This window comes from Acipenser ruthenus, chromosome 4 (assembly GCF_902713425.1).
Source record: "Acipenser ruthenus chromosome 4, fAciRut3.2 maternal haplotype, whole genome shotgun sequence".
NCBI lineage: Eukaryota > Metazoa > Chordata > Actinopteri > Acipenseriformes > Acipenseridae > Acipenser > Acipenser ruthenus.
In genome coordinates, this window is record NC_081192.1 from 39,745,763 (window position 1) to 39,764,748 (window position 18,986).

The 18,986-nt window shown below is 39.1% G+C and overlaps 1 protein-coding gene across 1 annotated transcript; it reads right to left on the bottom strand.

Moving 5' to 3' along the window:
* Positions 1-291: 291 nt before the first annotated feature.
* LOC131736878 (TBC1 domain family member 2A-like) lies at positions 292-17,762 on the bottom strand. The gene is made up of 10 exons (XM_059022368.1): positions 17,127-17,762; positions 14,592-14,866; positions 11,718-12,107; positions 10,126-10,233; positions 7,680-7,852; positions 5,118-5,615; positions 3,948-4,071; positions 3,238-3,423; positions 2,758-2,879; positions 292-1,494 (listed from the first exon to the last, which is right to left on the bottom strand). Exons 1-10 carry the CDS (start codon positions 17,251-17,253, stop codon positions 1,260-1,262), a joined length of 2,238 nt encoding a protein of 745 aa, XP_058878351.1. The 5' UTR covers positions 17,254-17,762; the 3' UTR covers positions 292-1,259.
* Positions 17,763-18,986: the final 1,224 nt, after the last annotated feature.

Genomic DNA, 18,986 nt, shown 5'->3' on the forward strand with positions numbered 1-18,986 from the left:
ATATATATACACACACACACATATACACACACACAGTATATATAGCACTGTATTCATCCTATTTTTTCCTTTTCAAGCTCAAGTAAAAAACGTTTGTGTTTTTGCTTTCGTCACTTAGTTTAGGTTTATCAGAGGTACATGAATTAAAACTGTACCTCTAAACCTAAGTGAACTCATGCAAATCATGAAGGATTGCCATACAATTTAACATAATTAAACAAAGCAACGTCTTCCACTTAACTTAGCAATAACTGAACTATGCAATTTACAGGAATATAAACAAACAACCAATGCATAAAAAATAAGTTTATTTCAGAGATAGTCTCGTTTAGAAAATCTGGAACCTGGTTGCCGGTCTGAAAAGTAACTGGAATCTCTGTACTTGTTCAGATTAGCCTGGCCTAAATTAATCACATTTCAAGACATTAATTTTCAAGATCTCCAATGAGTTTTTGTTTTCTTGGGAAACTACAAAATAATTAAATTTACTGAACTGATCTGAGTGGAATGGAACTGCTGATTGAAGAAATTCAGAGACTGACAGATGATAATTATAGTAAAAGGCTGTTTTATGAGATAAGAAACAGGTTTATCCTTTGTGCCAATTGTGCTGCACTGTGTGTTGGTTTTGTGATGTGGAAGCCGAGGGCTTAGGACCACCATACTCCTTTCATGTGTGACTTAAACTGGATTTGAAGTCAAGCATTCAGAGATAATAATAATAATAATTTCTTTCTTAGCAGACGCCCTTATCCAGGGCGACTTACAAGATATCACATTATTTTTACATACAATTACCCATTTATACAGTTGGATTTTTACTGGAGCAATCTAGGTAAAGTACCTTGCTCAAGGGTACAGCAGCAGTGTCCCCACCGGGGATTGAACCCATGACCCTCCGGTCAAGAGTCCGGAGCCCTAACCACTACTCCACACTGCTGAGATGTAGTGTGTGTGTATTACCAACACACCTATTTCCATTAATATTCTGCATTTTGACAGGTTTGGTAAACTTAATTTGTTGACTCTAAAACAAGTATGTCGGTACATTACGCGCGCCATTACAAAATAAGAGCCGAACTGTACATGTAAAAATGTAAGTCTGACATACCTATATACTCAACAACAGACAAAGGATAACAGTTAGATGTATGTGTGACATACACAATATGTAAGCCCCACTATATTCCACAGCAGGGAATAATAAGGCAAACAAATTAGTTTAAATAGTATCAGTGATGTGTAATTTTTCAATAACGTCAGGACGTGTGATGCAAGCTAACTGCAGTCTGTATTACTTCTTCATCTTCGTTGACAGCAGTGTCCAGGTCCTTGTCTTTGCACTCCACTTGTTGTTCTTTCACAAACTCCTCCTGTATCCTCTCCAGCTCCAGCAGCTCGGCTGTCAGCCTCTCCATGTGAAACTCTCGTCTGTTCTTCAGCAGCTTCATAGGGAAGGGGTTCATATCATTAAACACTATGGTCATTAGTTTCCTAAAGACAGAAGATAAAGAGAAAACAAAATGCCACTGATGAAACAACTGCAAAGTTAAAGGACCTGGGAACTCTGCATTTTTCCCCCTTTCAAAAAATACACAAATAAATAAATAAACAATAACGTATGGGCCTGCCAAAAGTAAAGTCATAAAAAGACAAAAAGACAAACACACACTTGAGAAACAATGCACAGTTCTAACAGGAACAAAAAATGTAAGTCTGACATACAAAGTTGTTGCTTGCTAATTTTATAACATAATTGTTTAGAGATTGAACCCATTAACTTCTACAGTGTATCAATCTTCAGGTGGTCCAAATCAGTCAATGGCCCCCTGTCTCTGCACAGCCAGCACTGCCTGGATTCTTGTCTAATACTGAAGCATGAATGGCTGCATCTAAATGAATGTGTTTGTATTTCAGGTTTAGTGGCTGGGCATAGGAGAAACATGGTGATTGAATCAATAATTCCAATGAAAAGGCTTTGAGAACTAAATGGAAACATATTTTTGCTGCTTTACAGTCATTGTGAGAAAGCTCTGCCAAATTATTATCATATAATCCCAGTTATTTCACTGAAAATCAAGAGAAAGCAGACTGATTGATCCAGTTCCGTGCTACAGTATAACAGAAAGGAAATGTTTTCAGTAAATAAAAGGCAACAGAACCTTGGAATTATTCATCCTTAGGATAACTTATTTTTACTACTAAGACCTAATGGCAAGAAAATTCTGTTTTTAATAGGATCTTAAACGGCTGGTTTCACAAACTACAATTAGCACTAATTTTGGACTACCTTACCTAAGATAACAATAGGTAGTCCAGGATTAGTGCTAATCAGGGCCTGTGAAACCAGCCAATTGACCTACCAGTTAAATTGTTCAACACTTTAATAATCTGCTTGCAAACTGTTCATTAAACAGCTATACATACAGTACATCTGTTTTCTACGCTGCAAAGAGGACATTATGTGGGTCTGTGAGGTGGGGGCTCCATTACCTGTAGGAAGTGAATGGTAAAGAAGGACTTACGGTTTCATAGTGGATGCATGGTAAAGCTCAGTAAACTGCAAAATCACTGTTCACATTTACCATCATCAAAATGGTACAAGACAGTTTACTGAAATCGCTAACTTTACTAGTGGTTAAAAGCATGGCCACTGGAGTGAGTGAGATGAGTGTGAACTGTTTATACAGTCTGTGATTGACAGCAACTGGTCTGATGCGTCTGCTGTACATTATCATCATCCTCATTCTGCCTCACCTGCCATCAGAGATCGTTTTGGTGAAAAAACGGAGGTATTGGTAGATTTCCAGATTGTCGTGAATTTTTAGAATGTCCTCTTCATTGTACTTAAAGAGGGCCAGTGCATAGCGAAATATCACCTGGAAACAGAAAGAAGGAAATACTGTTCAGGTTAAAAAAAGAAGGATACTTTCACTCATCAAGTCGTCACTGGACTGAGCCCTTTTATAATTAATTATATTTTACTTATTTCCATGTTTTTCATTTTTACTCTCTATAACTCTCTAAAATGTCATTACTATAATTTAAAATAATTGGATAAGCTGTTACAATGTAAGTGTGACATACTGTGCACATGTTTGCAAGTTAAGACAATTTTTCTCAACAATTTGTGCTGAAAAATGTATTAAGCACGTTTCAACACAGTTGGGTAAGTGTGGGTGGTGTGGGTGGTGTTGGTGGTGGTGGGGTGGGTATTAAACACAGCCGGCGCTGTACCTTTGTGCCCTCATAGAGGAAAGCATCCCACGCTCTGAGCAGGATGTCGCTGACCAGACTTTCCACGAAGACCACCAGGAACCAGTTGAAGGTGATGAGGGAATGATCGATGCTGTGCTCCTTGAAGTGGGCCATCAGGCGAGGCATCTTCTCAGCAAGAAAGTCACGGAACACCCTCTGATCAGCCTGCAAGGAACAAAGAGCTCTGCTTAGAGCAGCAGGAGTTGCTCAGCTGTTAGAACAAATAGGGACTATGACTGCCTGAATTAGCACATCCACAGTACTTACTGGTGAAGCAGAGGGGATAGCATTAAAACTCAGCTATAGGCCGACGAGCAGTGTCACAAATATTTTAACATTTTCTTAGTAATAACGGAGAGACATGGACAAATTAGCCAATTTCCATAACAAGTGCCTTTGGAAAATAGGCAAAAACTGGTCAAACAAAATCTCAAATAAAGACCTCCACGAGAAGACCAAATCATCACAGATACAAAAAGAAGAAGACTGAGGTGTATAGGCCACGTACTCAGGATGGAACAAACCCATATCCAGAAGGTAGCTCTACAATGGATACCACAAGGGGAAAGAAAATGAGGCAGAGAAAGTTGCCTAAGATCGAGAGGTGGCAAGGGCTTGTTGCTTCCTTGTGTCCCTGGAGGGAAGAAGAGGGTTCGCTGATTTGAAATCAGTTGTTGTACATACTGTACCTGAGAGGCAGTGAGGGTTTTGCTGTAGTAGTCTTGTGGCATTATGATTTCAACAACAGCCACCAGACACCAGAAGGCATCCTCTTTACCCTTCAGAACTAAAAGTGCAATAGCTGCCAACCTGCAAGAGGAAACACACACACCACATGACTCCACTGGAAGTGTGCTGCTAATATTCAGAAGAAAAGGGGGACACATAGGTGTGCCAAGCCACATTTTTACACATTTTAGGCCCTATTTTGAAATAAATTCAGAGGAATTTGATGTATGAAACTAGCAAGAAATTATGTAAATTATACACTTATTTGTATTTATTATTATTTTATTTCTTAGCAGACACCCTTATCCAGGGTGACTTACAGTCGTTGACAAAAATACATTTCAAGAATCAGTATAAGTATTGATACGATTACGATTCAATAACGGAACAGATAACAGTGTCAGTGATAGTTACATCAGGATATAATTAAATACAAAATACTACAGATTAAATGACACTCGACAGATTACAGTACTCTAAAGTACAGGGTTAAATGCAGTAAAATAGGGAGCAGATAAGAGCAAGTAAAGTGCATTTAAGGAAGAGTGATAAGTGTCCAGATGGAAAAGAGGAGTTTCTACAGGTGCTGTCTGAAGAGGTGAGTCTTGAGGAGGCGCCGGAATTATTTTTAATCTGCCTGAATATGGCCACTCGTGCTTTCCACCACAGTTGTCTTTACAGTTGTGTAGAATATTAAAGAACATATCTGGGCCAGTATATTTGTGATTCCAGAAAAAGATATATTGTACAGGGGAGGGATGAGTAGCTAAGAATACACAACACAGTTAACAACCACTAGGTGTCATAATTACTCAAATCAATAAATAAACACTGTTTGCATGCGTATTCTTATTGCTATTTATAATACAACAACACATTGCTCTAGTATAGTGTCCTGGCATAGCTACCTCCAACGAAGTGCTCTAAAATGTTAAACACCAGTAATGCTGCCATTACCTGTGGCACTGCTTACCGGTAATAGGCATTATTCTCTGTTTTAGAAAAGGATAAGTTATGCTAGTCCACGTCCAAGAAGTACAAGAAAGTGTTTTGTCTTTTTTGGCAACACCTTTTACTACTTAATGAGCGAATGGCATTAAGAACTTTCAATACAAAAGGTACAGTATCGGTTGAGGCCCTGGCAGTAGCCGATGGTGGGGTTTTGCCAGGAGAAGGCTAGCAGAATGCGCTGCAGCTTTTGGACTGCGTCGGAGGTGGGCGAGGAGAAGTGCTTATTGCTGGTGAGGGTGCGGTGCAGGTCCAGCCTGATCTGCCGCGAGGCCAGGTGCTCCGACACCTCGCAGTGCTTCCTCAGCTCCTGGTAGCGATTGGGATTCCACTTCCTAGAGACCTGCGTCCGTGTCCTCACGATCCAGCGCCACACCTGCTCCCGGTACTCCACAGGGATCCCACACCGGATCAGGCCCTTCAGCTCTGGGGAGGGAGCCAGCTGGTCCAAGGGACGGCTGGCCAGGTAGTTAGCCCACCTTGTCCGCAAAGGCTTGTCCACCATCTCATTGTTGCGCAGGTTGTTGGAAAGGATCTCCAGGGCCTGGATTTTGGCCAGGAGCTTCACGTCCTCTACTTCATAATCAGGAATGGTCTTGAATCCATAGTCGTCATACTCACTGGGAAGGAACACAAAATTAAACAAGGATGCTGGTAACATGCAGTATTCACATATTCCCTAAATTATCATACAACATTGTACAGTAGGTGCATGGCTCCAGGTTTTTGTGATTTAGTTATGTGTAATGAACCTCTATGTTAAGTTGTACTGTTATATTTCTAATCAGTCCCCTCTGCCAGCGTATTCCTCCCCATCGCTGCAGGAGAGCATGGAGTTAGTTAGTTGAGTTGGAACAGTTGGCGGAGAGAGACAAAGGGAGAGAAGGGAGTGGGCTGAAGTTTGACGGTTAGGAGGAGGTAAATGTGTTTGGAAGCCAGTACAAGAACCAGGAAAGGGTTATGTGTAAATGGTATATGTGCCTGAAACTAACCTGCCTAGGGTTATGTATAAGGCCCTGTGTAAATCGAGATTTCACGAACTGCGCAGAAATTGCGAACTTAGCCCAATACCGTGATTTTTTTCAATATTCTTATAATTATTATTTGTATTTCATACGATGGAGGTAAGCTATTCTGTATGTCCTGCAATGTTACTGCAAATCATCTCTTGACAGGCATTTAGATTCAAGTATTCACTGAAAGAGAAAGGCGGAAATCCAAGAAGCCAAAAACGTGAACTTCCATGTTCCAAAAGTCCACTGAAAACCGTGAAGCACGAAACACATTAAATTTTGACCTGACAGGGATGTTTGTTTGCGCAAATATCCCTCTTGAAAAACTGGACAACCAAAAGTTATGTAATTTCTTCATACTGAGTGTAGCAAATGGTGGAGTGATTCCTTCATCAGCCCAGCTGAGACGTGAATACTTACCTAAAGTTGCCGACTATCACAAGCAGGAGATTATGGAATTAGTAAAACAGTCTGGTTGCTTGTCAATGGTCACCGACGCGTCGACTGATGCCCAATAGCAATATATGTTTCACATTGTATTTGTTTTGCAGGGCCTAAATGGTGAACATGCATCTGACATAGAACTGAAAGCTGTCCTTGCAGATACACTTTACCCTCAGGCTGTTAATGACAACACCGTTTCACAAGCTATTGTAAAGTGCTTGAATAACTTTGACGTTGATTTTGAAGATGTCAGTGCATTTATCAATCTATTTGCTGTATAAAAAAATAATAATAATCTGTACACATAATTTATAAAATAGTTCTGTGCACAATCTGCAAAATAAGACACTTTACCCGTGATACTGCCTTGAACTTCTTTTTGGGCATATATACACCTTCACTGCCTAACATCAACCCTTATATATGGTCCTGGAATTGCAGTGTTTATTGACGCACATTGCTCTTTATGTGGTTGGTTAGGGAGCAGTTCAATGTCAATCCAATCTTTGACCTTTCTTTTTGCCTGCTAAGGTGTGCAGTGGTATTGTGATGTGGATTACTATACAGTTAACAGCAAGCTCATTTCAGCTGCTTGCATCAATCGCTCGAACAGCAGAACAAACATTTTCTGTTCAATTTACAATCAATACTATTCAATCTGAGTTCCTGTGCAGTTGTTAAGACTACAGTAAACTCTACGAAAGGAGTTTCTATAATATTGATAAAAACAAACTGAGAAAATAATCATGAAAAATAGGAAATGCATATAATTTGCACTTCTGTTCTAAACAGACCATGCAACAAAACAAAAAGAGTTTTTCTTTTGTTTTAAAGAAGTGACAAACAAAATATATATTTCTCAATTATTAAATTATCACATTAAAAGAGCAGGGCACATGACATAGAAAATCATAGACAGCAAAGCCCAGAAACTACTGTAAGTTCCAGCTCTTTTTTGGCTTTTCATTTGCGCACCTATTAGATCACAATTGCAACAAACCAACATTAACATTTTGATCCTTTGCTTGTTTTGGTATTTCAGTTCGGGATATGAGGGTATTGTATGAAAATGGAACTGGTGTAGCTTGCAATCACATCATCAGTTTAGCAATAGAATTGCATTTTAAATATTTGAATATACTTAGTAACAAAAAAACAAGAAAGTAACCGGGGGGAAAAAAGTTTTCGCTGTGAAATCCCGGTATGGAAATGTCAGTACTGTCTTACCTGACAGGGTTGAGTTTAAAGCCATCCTTCTTGTCTCCCTGCAGTGAGTCCTCAATGAGCCTTTTCACCATCTCCTGCTGACTGCTGTCCAGCCCTTTGCTCTCCTGCAGCCTGCGCAGCACGACCAGGTACTTGCTCTCAATCTGGCAGTTTTTGGCCTCCAGGTAGGCACACTGCAACACAAAAGAGAGGTTTAGGGTTAGGATTAAAACAAAACACAGCAGCTGGTGAAAGCAGTAACCCTCCCACAACCTCCCACTCATTTCCAAGACAGGGCAGTCCAAAGGCAGAGGGTTTCTACACCCTGTTACTTTTTAACTGGGTTGAACTTGTTTATTAAAATGTAAAAATGAACCTAGTACATTTCCAAATAACTAATTTTACAGTTCTGATGGAGCCATTCCAATTATAATCTTGCTTCTGCTCCTTAAATTAATTTTATTTAAAAATCCTCTTCGCTGCAGTGTTCACTTGTTCCCTTGTGCTGCTTATATTAATTACAAGACTGCTATTTTCTACAGTGCAATATGTGTGTCACCCGAGTGCTTATGGACACTGTGGCTGTGAAGGGTCATTTCTTTGAAAGTTAAACTGTTGTGTACAATACATGTTTTTTTCCGATTACGATTCGGAAATCAAAGCGTTTATGTTTTTGGCAATTTTAGCAGTTTTAGCATAGCCTGCAACTGAAATTATATTTATTTATTTATTTTTACAATTTTTGCTATTTGGTTCTTCTTTAAACCAGAGTCACCCTGGTATCAAATGTGATACCTATTAATTCAAGTGCTCCCAGAAATCCTGAAACAACTCTACTGTAGTACAATAGTTTTTCATGTCACAAAAATGGTCTGATCCTAAATATATCTAAAATAATTTAAAACCATTGCCAATCAGACCAGATAGATAAAACATCTAATTTGCTGCAATCATACCAGCCAGTAGCTGTTTCATTGCACAGTGCACTCAGGGGATATCACTATATGGAGCCATGACACAGGCACTAGGACAGATCAAGCACCGATACAGAAACAGCTACAACTTGACCCACCCCAAAGAACACATTGGGGTCAACAAGATTAAACATTAATTTGCAAAATTAAATAATTTGTATTTAGAATTCACTACATATCTTTCCAATTTGCTTTCTGCATCTAGAGAAGACCTAGATTTGGAGATGAAAGGGAAACATCCCAGTCAGTCTGATCTGTTCATTCTGGGAGACTGGAGCTGGCTCAGTTGCTAACTTCTCTGTGGTTTTAATTAGTAATGCATGAACACACCCGAGGTTGCTGACCAGGCTAACAGCCAGCCAGTCAGAACTACTATGACAGTCAACTAAGAAGAAGAAACAAGGAGTGAAACCTAGCAGGAGTACAAAGAATTATAAAAATAAGGGAAGTACAGTATAAAATGAAAAAAGAAAAACCACAAATTACTAAAGAGAAACATAACAGAGGAAGTATCTCTGCAAAAAAATCAAATAATTGACCAAAAATACTGACTGCCTATGTCTTTATTTATGCAGATACTAGACTACAATAACAAGGTAAGAAGGTATGTGGAGGAGTGGTTAGGGCTCTGGACTCTTGACCCGAGGGTCGTGGGTTCAATCCCAGCTGGGGGACACTGCTGCTGTACCCTTGAGCAAGGTACTTTACCTCGATTGCTCCAGTAAAAACCCAACTGTATAAATGGGTAATTGTATGTAAAAATAATGTGATATCTTGTAACAATTGTAAGTCACCCTAGATAAGGGTGTCTGCTAAGAAATAAATAATAATAAAAGTATATTAATAAACATGGTAAAACCCAGGTAAATTATTATAAATGCATTGTATAACCATGGGAAAAGCATGGGTAAAACTGCAGAAATACTGTGGTTAAACAGGAGGCCAAAGGAATGCTTTAAACTTTTAAAAAGTTACCAGGATGTGAAAATGATACAAAGTGAATCTAAAGTTGTTGTTTTTTTTTTATTTTGTTTTGTTTTTTTGCGTTAGACTGTGTAAGAATAGTGCCCAGTAGGTCACCAGCTTGCGTCACTACATTAGAACCACTTGCAATCCATGTGTCACTAAGCAGTTTGCTTTATCATAATGTACCAGCATGTTAGTTGTTCTTTAATTTACTTTGGCTTCTTAGTGCAGACAGAGATGTCTCTAGGCGAAATCACAGATCTCATTGTGGTTTTGTGGTTAAAGCTATAAGAAAAAAGAAATAAACGAAACTCATTACTATTACTATTAATCTGGGGCCTAGGCTATAAAAGCTGAAAATAAGATGTTTAGTATTAAATAAAGTCACTTATATATTAGCCTGACACAGTGACGATACTGCATTAAAGACTTGTAGGTAAGGATAATATATTTTTTGAACATATATGTTTTTTCACAATGGTTAAATGGGTACAGATCTGTCACACAGCAAGCTGTAAAGCACATACCTTCATCAGGAGGCCCTTCTCTTCTGAACTGTTCCTCCACAGCTTAGTAAGCTGGTAGATTTCACAGTTGAGGAACTTGTTTTGGATCTTGTGCGCCTCAATATCGTCCTAGTAAACACAGTAAACTAATGAAATCAGAACACAATCTGTGGTTGTACTTAAAACATTTCTACTGTGAGCTCTACTTATTAAGAGCACAGGTTTGACCTAGTCCTGACTGATCACTGCTTTTCTTTGCTTTCATAATTGTACTCATTTGTACCCTATAAAACACTGTTTGAAAATCGCTGGGATACGTAAAAAAAAAAAGTGTGGCTAACTAATGTCAATTAATACACTGTACAAAAACAATATACTTGTTTTGTTCTAATAACAAAGAAATAGAAGAAAAAAATAGTTGGCCAACTGATCACGTGTCTGGAATTATTATTTGACTTTATATTTAAGTTTTGCTAATAAGCAGATAACTGGTCTCCTAACTTATCAGAGAGCAGTGTACCCCCTCATGCCTAGTAGCCTGGGGTTACACAGGGATCTTTTTTTTATATATATACAGTATGTTTATGTTATTATAATAATTTTTGCTGTTCATTGTAACATCACATCAACACTGTGCAAGCCTGACCTATAGAGTACAAAATCACAGTAACGTGATACAAAGTACAGTCGAACCTGTCGTATCTGATCCTGCAAGATATGACACCATCATTACCCAATGGACCTGTGCCATGTGTGACTTACATATGCTGCTACCAACTGAATGGTACTGATGGAAACTGACCAATGCACATTTTATTATGGGTCTAAAACAGTAAATTCAGCTCTTAGCAGGTCAGAATTTGTACACGCGGTCACTTCACATAACTGCCCAGTTTAACCATAGTAAATAAAAGAAAAGTAAAGGATTCATAAAATTACTGTACTGTTAAAAAGCGTGCATCCTTGTTGTTGTTTATGTCTCAGGTTAACACACACACACACACACAATGTAAAAAAACCTGTCAGATTACTTTGGCATACACTGAGAAAGCACGTTAAGAACTGTTTGGAATGCTGTTTTGTAAACTGAGAAATACTGTACTTCAGTGCTTGTGCAGTCATTTTCACAGATTTTTTTGTATAGAATACATGCTGTGTCGTACTTTGGTGTTTTAGGCACACTGATGTACCTGACGTTGTTCATTTATAATGCCCCGACGTTAATAAAGAAACTACAATATACTAAAACGACTTCCTCTGAGATACAATATTAGTATATATTCGCTGGACCCCTGGACCGGTTCTACTATAAATGAATCATTCTTAGACTGGAGTGGCAAACAGTAATTGTGTGTCTGCTCCAATGCTAATAAAATCTAGTTAAGATGTCATGTTTGTAATGCTTATTGGATGCAGAGAAGGTGCAGAATACCGTATGTGACACCCCAGCAGTGAAAACATGGATCAGTTACTTTACTGCTTTTTCACATCATGCAGGATTACATGGTGGTCAAACAAAACCAAAAAAAAGAGTGTGGTTTTATCCGTGTTTCTTGAAACAAGAGTTGACGTACTTCCCATGGCTGTAATGTAAAAGTAACTTTTAAAATAACCTTGAGGTTCTCAATCTTCTCCTGCAGCCTGCAGAAGGTCTCTGTGCCCATGGAATTGGCTACGGTACGCTGGGGGTCAGCCATGCAGGCGGCCACCTGCTCGGAGAGCTTGAGGATGACTTCCTGCTTGGCGTTGTTCTTCTCCATCATGAGCTGCACGTGCTGCTGCAGCTCATTCACTTGGCAGTCCTGCATGGCCAGCCGCTGCTCCAGCTCCTCCTTGTCTTTGAGCAGGGCCTCCAGGCGGCCGTCCAGGTCCGCGATACACCTCTCTTTGTGCCGCACCAGTTCCAGCCGCTCCTGCTCCCCTGCTGCAGACAGGAACTGTTTGCTGGTCCTCTTCTCCTGCTGTGCTGCCTCCAGGGCCTTGTGAAGGAGTCGCACCAGCTCCTGATTTCAAAACAAAAACACTATGGTCATTTACTCTTAAAGGTGAAGCTTCTTGAGCTGTGTTGGAGGTCCCGTAAATAAATTATACTGTAGGTGGTCCCTGAATAATGCACCTGTACTTTCTTTGTAATCTGAACCAGGTGGGATCAGACCTGTTCAGATTAGTGATTTGTTTGGAGTACTGATAATAAACTGTACCATACTAAAAATGCCTGGTATAGTATTTGTTTTAGGTTTTTGATTCTTGCATTTCCTGAAAAATCTGTAATATCCCTTTGAATAAAAAAATACTGTTTTACTTATCATATAAGAACAGCTGTTAACATAATGCATTTAATTACAATTATGGCTAAAGGTAAATTCAAATAGTCTACTGTACAATGCAATTTTCCCTAAAAAACAGCCTGTTGCAGTATTTATTAGTAGTGCATATGAGAAAAGGCTCTGAAGCTCTGCCCTATATTATACGTCAGTGGCCTTAAAACCAATTATCAGACATTATTATTATTACTATTTTGTTTATTTTGCAGACACCTTTATCCAAGGCGACTTACAGAGACTAGCGTGTGTGAACTATACATCAGCTGCAGAGTCACTTACAACAACGTCCACAAGGAGGTTAAGTGACTTGCTCAGGGTCACACAGTGACTCAGTGGCTGAACTGGAATCTGAGCCGCGGACCTCCTGATTACAAGCCCTTTTCTTTAACCACTGGACCACACAGCCTACTATTTCAATAACAATGTCCTTTTTTTAACCAATTATAAAAGCTGAATTCAGTGAAGTGTTTTTAGAAAAGACCAGCAAAATGACTGAAAATTCTGCACACTGCCTGCTGGTGGTCATTTTTCAAACCATTCAGGAGATCAGCTTAACTTGTGTTTTTAACAGGCTCAAAAAAGACCTTGTTTTTGCAGCTCTGTTCTTTGTACTCTGAAAGAAGAAAACAATGATAATGCAATAATAGTACCAAACACTGGAAATACTGTCCCAGTATTACAATAATAATGAGCAATGGTGTCTTGTAAAGTGGTTTCATAAGGTCCAGGATAACCGTGTCTTTAATCAAGACACAAAAACTAATGATAAAATAAGTCAAAATGCACATGCACAATAAATTCTGTGCACAAAGAAAGATTGTGTCTGTTGGTCTAATTTTAGATCAAATATACAATTAGCTACAAACTCTTGCATGTTGCAGATCAGGTGCATTTGATCACTGCGTTAAAAGTCGTATGGGTTACTAACAGGAAACAAGAAGGCGGCGATGCAAGATTAAAGTTTATGTTTGGGAAGCAATAAAATATGCTTATTGAAGCTCATAAAAATGTAAAAGGAAGTTTTGTGACCACAGGCAAAAATGTAAGCTGTCTTTTTATCATCATAAGATAGGAGTCATGAGCGAAAACCCAGAATTGCATTCAGGAGCTCTATTGTGACTGTTTAGATCTAGCCCTGCAGAAACAGTCCCTGCACAGGGCACAAAATTACCCTTGACTTCCTGACTCACCCTGCACACCATGCACTCATGCCTTTACCAGCTGAGCCTCTCGGGGGCCCCAGAGATTTTGTATTTTAATACATTTGTACTGTATGTGTTGATGACAAAATAATAAAAAAAAATTCTACATTGTAACCTTTATGGATTCATAGGAACAGTAGTACAGCACAAGAGTTTCACTTACAGACAATGAAGCAACAACAGACTCTCTTCACTGTTTCAGAAGTGCCCTTCAACCCTATTTTACATACACAGCTACTATAGAACATCATACCACCATGTTTATAACAATTTGGATTATCAGCAATACAGTTCTCACACTTTTAAAAAGCTCTCCTGTTAGGTAATGCATGAGTTATTCTGCTAAATGCGTTTGCCTTCACACCCAGTGACACCTTAGCCAAAGAGGAAAGAAAATGCACAGTAAAGCAACCAATTTGTGGTCAGCATGCAGGTTTCTGACTTGCATAGAAAAAGAGTTAAGACATCACACAGTCAATACAGTAGATCAGTACTTTAATCAGTTTAGGCAAAATTATTGCTGGTCTTGGATTTGAGTTTGTATTACTTTGTGTAACTGCTTGACTAAATCCACTGTTTCTGTCTTATGTTCGTTCATACCATGCTTACTATAGATACAACATCATATTTAAATACTATCATACAACTTTATAAAGGTTTACCACTGTGTTTTTGCACAGTATTTTTTACAGTTTTCCCATGCTTTCCCTGTGATTAGACTGTTATTTTCCCACAGTTTACCCTGGCTTTCCATGTTTATTAATATGCTTTACCATACCTAGCTGGTCTTTACAATGCTGACCTATGCTGTACCACTATGCTTTATGATTTTACTATGGGAAACATTTATAAGGTTCAATCATTCATTGTACAAGTGCCTCACAAGACATATTATTTAATAACTCAGTTATCAGTTGTTATGTGCTTAAATATACTTCAGACACCCAAACCAAACATATACCTTTTGTGACTTGAGCTCCTCAGTGAGCGTGAACACCTCGTGCTGGAGTCTGGATAGTTTGTCCACGGGGCTCCCCTCCTTTCCTGACACCTTCTCCCCAGAAGGCTGAAGAGAACTGGTCATTTTCTTCTCCCTCTTGTTCATGCTGCTTGATGGAGAACTCTTTCCTCCAGTCTTTGCTTCCTGCGCAGACTCGTTTGTAACTGAAGAAACTGAAGGAGCTGAAAGGACTGTAGGTGCTGGGGGTGTCAGAGGTACAGGCGGTGCTGGAGGTGCTAGGAAAGAGAGCAAGCAAAGAAAGCATTTGAAATGCATGAATATTTTATATATATATATTTTTTCTTAAACTTGCTGGTTCTTTATTTTATTCTGGAGCCACCTACCTGACAATATACCCTTCATAATCATTAAACAAAAAAAGAAAATAATGATTATTTCTGGAATTCAAATTTGTTATACATACAAAAATCATCATAGAACTCATAGTACCAATGTTAATTCTAGGGTGCCTAGCCAAAACTACAATTTGCTGCAAAAGAAAATAGTTGTTAAAAAGAGCTGTTGTTTTCAATGAAAGGTGAAATTGTGAGCTATTTAGTGAGTTTTCTAGAAATTTCTTAAAAAAAGGCTTTATTGACGCTCATTCTTTATCTTATTAACAAGCTTTACTCCTGCATGGTTCACCTTTTAGGAACAGGAAACCTCTGCACATTTATAACAGCAGAAAGAGTTCTTACCCTGCATGAGAAGAATGTAATAGTTTCAGAGCCACTGTGGTGGTCCCCGCATTGAACTGATCCAGACATGAACTAAGCAGAGACACAGACTTTGCAGTGCAGTTTCCTGTCAACTGAAGGATGCACCTGTTTCCCCCAGTATCTGTGTCACAGGATCCTCACAGGGACAGTCTTCAGACTGCTGAATCTTGTCAAAGTTGAACACACTCCGTCTCAGCTCCTGAGCTGGCTTGTTTCCACAGATATTGAGGACTGTGTTCCTGTAAGGGCAAGGCAGAGGAAACACAAACTGACTTCTGAAGGCAAAGTACAGAGAAAACGAAACTAAATGCATAGAAACAACACACACACACACAAACTAAAGTAGTACACAACAAATAACAAAATCCAAAGCTCAACTGGTTGCTTCTCTTGCTTACAGGCAGCTGCCTGGATAGGGCTGACTAGTTTACATAACAGGTTTGAATAACTTCTGTAAATTTTCAAATACAAAATGACCTTAGGATAAAAGCACATGTTGCTTCCCACTAGTGAAAACTTTGCTGTTATTAAATAGAAGCCAAGGAATATATTTTGGTTACAAAATATTAGGTGCTAGCAAATCATGAGCAACTGACATTGCCCTAGCCATTGCTGTGATTTTGGTACTTACACTGTACGTAAGAGAGCCATTTAATTCAGTGTGTTTTCCCATTAAGAGGCACATAAAGAACAAGGTATGCAGGTAGTGTCTTACTGTATCTCTGTGATGGGGTGCTTGTCTGGCAGACAGGCTGCGGCTTCTCCGACTAGGCCCTTGGGGGTCTTTACTGCTGGGAGGAAGTCCTCTGTCCTTCCTGAAAAAGAGCACAAGCATCTCAACTGCCCATCCCTTCAAACAAAGTACACATTTCATACATATTCATTTATCATGTGGAAATGCCATTCTAATGTACTGTAATACATTTGTACTTACTTGCTGGACTTCATGGAGTAAATATAATTAAATGATTAGATATACAAATGTATTATTTGGTTCCATTCTCCGTATTTCCAAAAGCTGTAGATATATGTATGTTTTAGTGAAATGAAAATTTCCTTCCCTGCACCTTTTGCTTGGGAAAGTTTCTGGCAACATTAGAGAGTCTCACTCACAACAGCTGTCAGAAACGGTGTTTGCGGGCTGTGTTGTTTAAGCTGCTGTCTTAAGAAAGTACAGGTTAAAAGTATATGTCATTCTTATACCAGAAGACAAGAGTCAGCTGTAAATACTGGGTCTATTTTATTATACATACAGAGGTGCATATACATCTTGCCAGCTTTAAACCTGTATACAGTACCTAGTCTAAAACAGCACCAGATCTAAAATAGTGTAAGTCCTTTTGTTATTTTGAGTTCTTTCCACCACACAGCACCAACATTCTCCTGTATGATCATCATTTTTGATTGTTTGAATTCATTAAGATATCTGACACCAGACACAATAAACAAAGTCCTGGTACTTTTGTTACCTCACCTAATTAAAGCATTGCATTTCTTGCTTCACATTACACCTCATGAAAATATCTTAGATATAATTACAATAAAGGGCAAAACATGAAAAAATATGTGGTGGTTACAAGAGTATAGCAACACTTTGTAAGCGTTTAGAATAAATAATTTAAATTGGGTTATTCCGGTTCAGCTGTTTTGTTTTGCATGCACACAACACCTACCCTGGAACCCTTTTCTCCATCAGATCACAAACTGAAGAACCCCACCCCACACACAATTTGGTCAACTTGAGCTAGAATTAAAACTGGGCTGTCAGTGAGCTTACCTTCCCAAGGTGCAGAAGGCAGCTGGCAGAGCTGTGTGGAGGTAGTGGAGGGCTCTGCAGGTATTTTCACCAGGCTGGTATTGTGCTGCCACCGTTTTATTTGCAGCTGCTGCAACCAATACAGCATGGCTTGGCTGTTTAATGCCTGTAAAACAAAAACAAAACAAACTAGATGGTAACTTTACAAGTTGTGGGGCTTGCTTTATTGGGAAAGTGGACAAAGTAGCTGATTTGTGTCAAAAGTCACATTGTTTATTAATTGTCTCATGCTTAGAATGTGCTAGAATTTGAAATTTCTCAAAGTTCTATGACAGTTAATTCAACAGTGGGATGTAGCCTACTGAAAGAAGTTGATGCGGTTACTAAAACAGCTGTACCTCTTGATTGGTAGACGCCATTCCTGTTTTGATTTCATATTTGAATAGCTGAGAAGTAGAGGAAGATTTCATTTGCTCTAAGTAGTTGTCTAACTTGTTGGGAAAGTGGTCAAAATGGCAGTTTATAAAAAGTTAGAGAAAAATTTAGTTGGTGCGGTTACTAAAACAGGTGGACCTCTTGATTGGTAAAAGTTATTTATGTTTTGATTTCAAATTTGAATAGCAGAGAAGTAGAGAAAGATGTCATACTCTCTAACTTTTTGACTTACTTCTTGGGAAAGTGGTCAAAGTAGCTGATTTGTGTCAAAAGTTACATCGTTTACAGTAAATAGAATGTTGGAAGTCTGGGAGTTTTTAAACAATGGGGAGCTTTAGAATGTTGACAAAAGTCCCATTAAAGTGAATGAAGATAGACAAAAAAAGGATAAAAAGCTTAATAGTTTAAAAAGTATAAAAGATATCAAAAAGTTGTATACAAGCACACTATTCCAGACCGGTCTACATGTTTTAAAGTTTGAACGGTGTTTCTATCTTAAACGGTGTAAGAGGAGTAGCGTGCCAAAGAATAAGAAGAAGAAGAAGTACGTTGAAGATTTAAAGTGGGGACTCTTGCTTCGCAAGCCCCACTAATAAAAATGGTTGGTAATTGTGACAGAGAATGAATGAATCCTCGTCAACAATCTCCCTCTCAATCTCTGAGGGCGCTGTATAACCAGAACAGAGTGCCCCAGAATGGATGTTTTTGCAGTTCATTCCAGGGTCAGTCGGAAGCCGGACATTCAGGAAGGGGGTGGGGCCACGATACCTGAAGTCAGCGCCTTAATGCGGTAGGTGATGTGTCAGTCACGGATTGGAGGAGACGTGATTGGCCGCGCCACCGAAAGAGGGCATGACGGAGGGTTTTAAGGGGAAGTGGCCCCAGTGATCTGTTCCTTAGTTTTGATGGTTAAACTATAAGGACCGTATGCACAGGAGAATTAAAAGTACTGTGAGTGTTTTGTGTTTTGTTTGTTTGTCAGCTAACTGTCATTGTTTGTTTGGCTAGACGGCTAACACGAACCGGGAGCTGTCGCTGCACGCCAGCACCAAACCCCGGACTACACTGATCTACTGTTACCTCTGTGTTTGTCTTTCACCATTCACTTGCACTAGAGCACCCACTGTCAGGAGACATGTCTGTGTCTGTGTATTGTGTGTTTAAAAAGTGTTTTTATTATTTCGGGACTGTAACCCTCCTTTTGCATGGCGCAATACACATTGATGTGTAGAGCCCATGCTTATTATTTAAAGTGTTGTTGGCACGCAACCCAGCTGAAAATAAAGAGCTGTTAATTGTGAACTGTCTTGTGTGTGTTTGTTCTGGAGCACTGCATCATCACTACACCTGCACACTGCAAACCATTCCTTCACAGTAATCCATTTTTATCATTGCAAAAATTTTAGATGTAGGGAAAACTGCTTGGGGGATGCTATTGTGTATTAT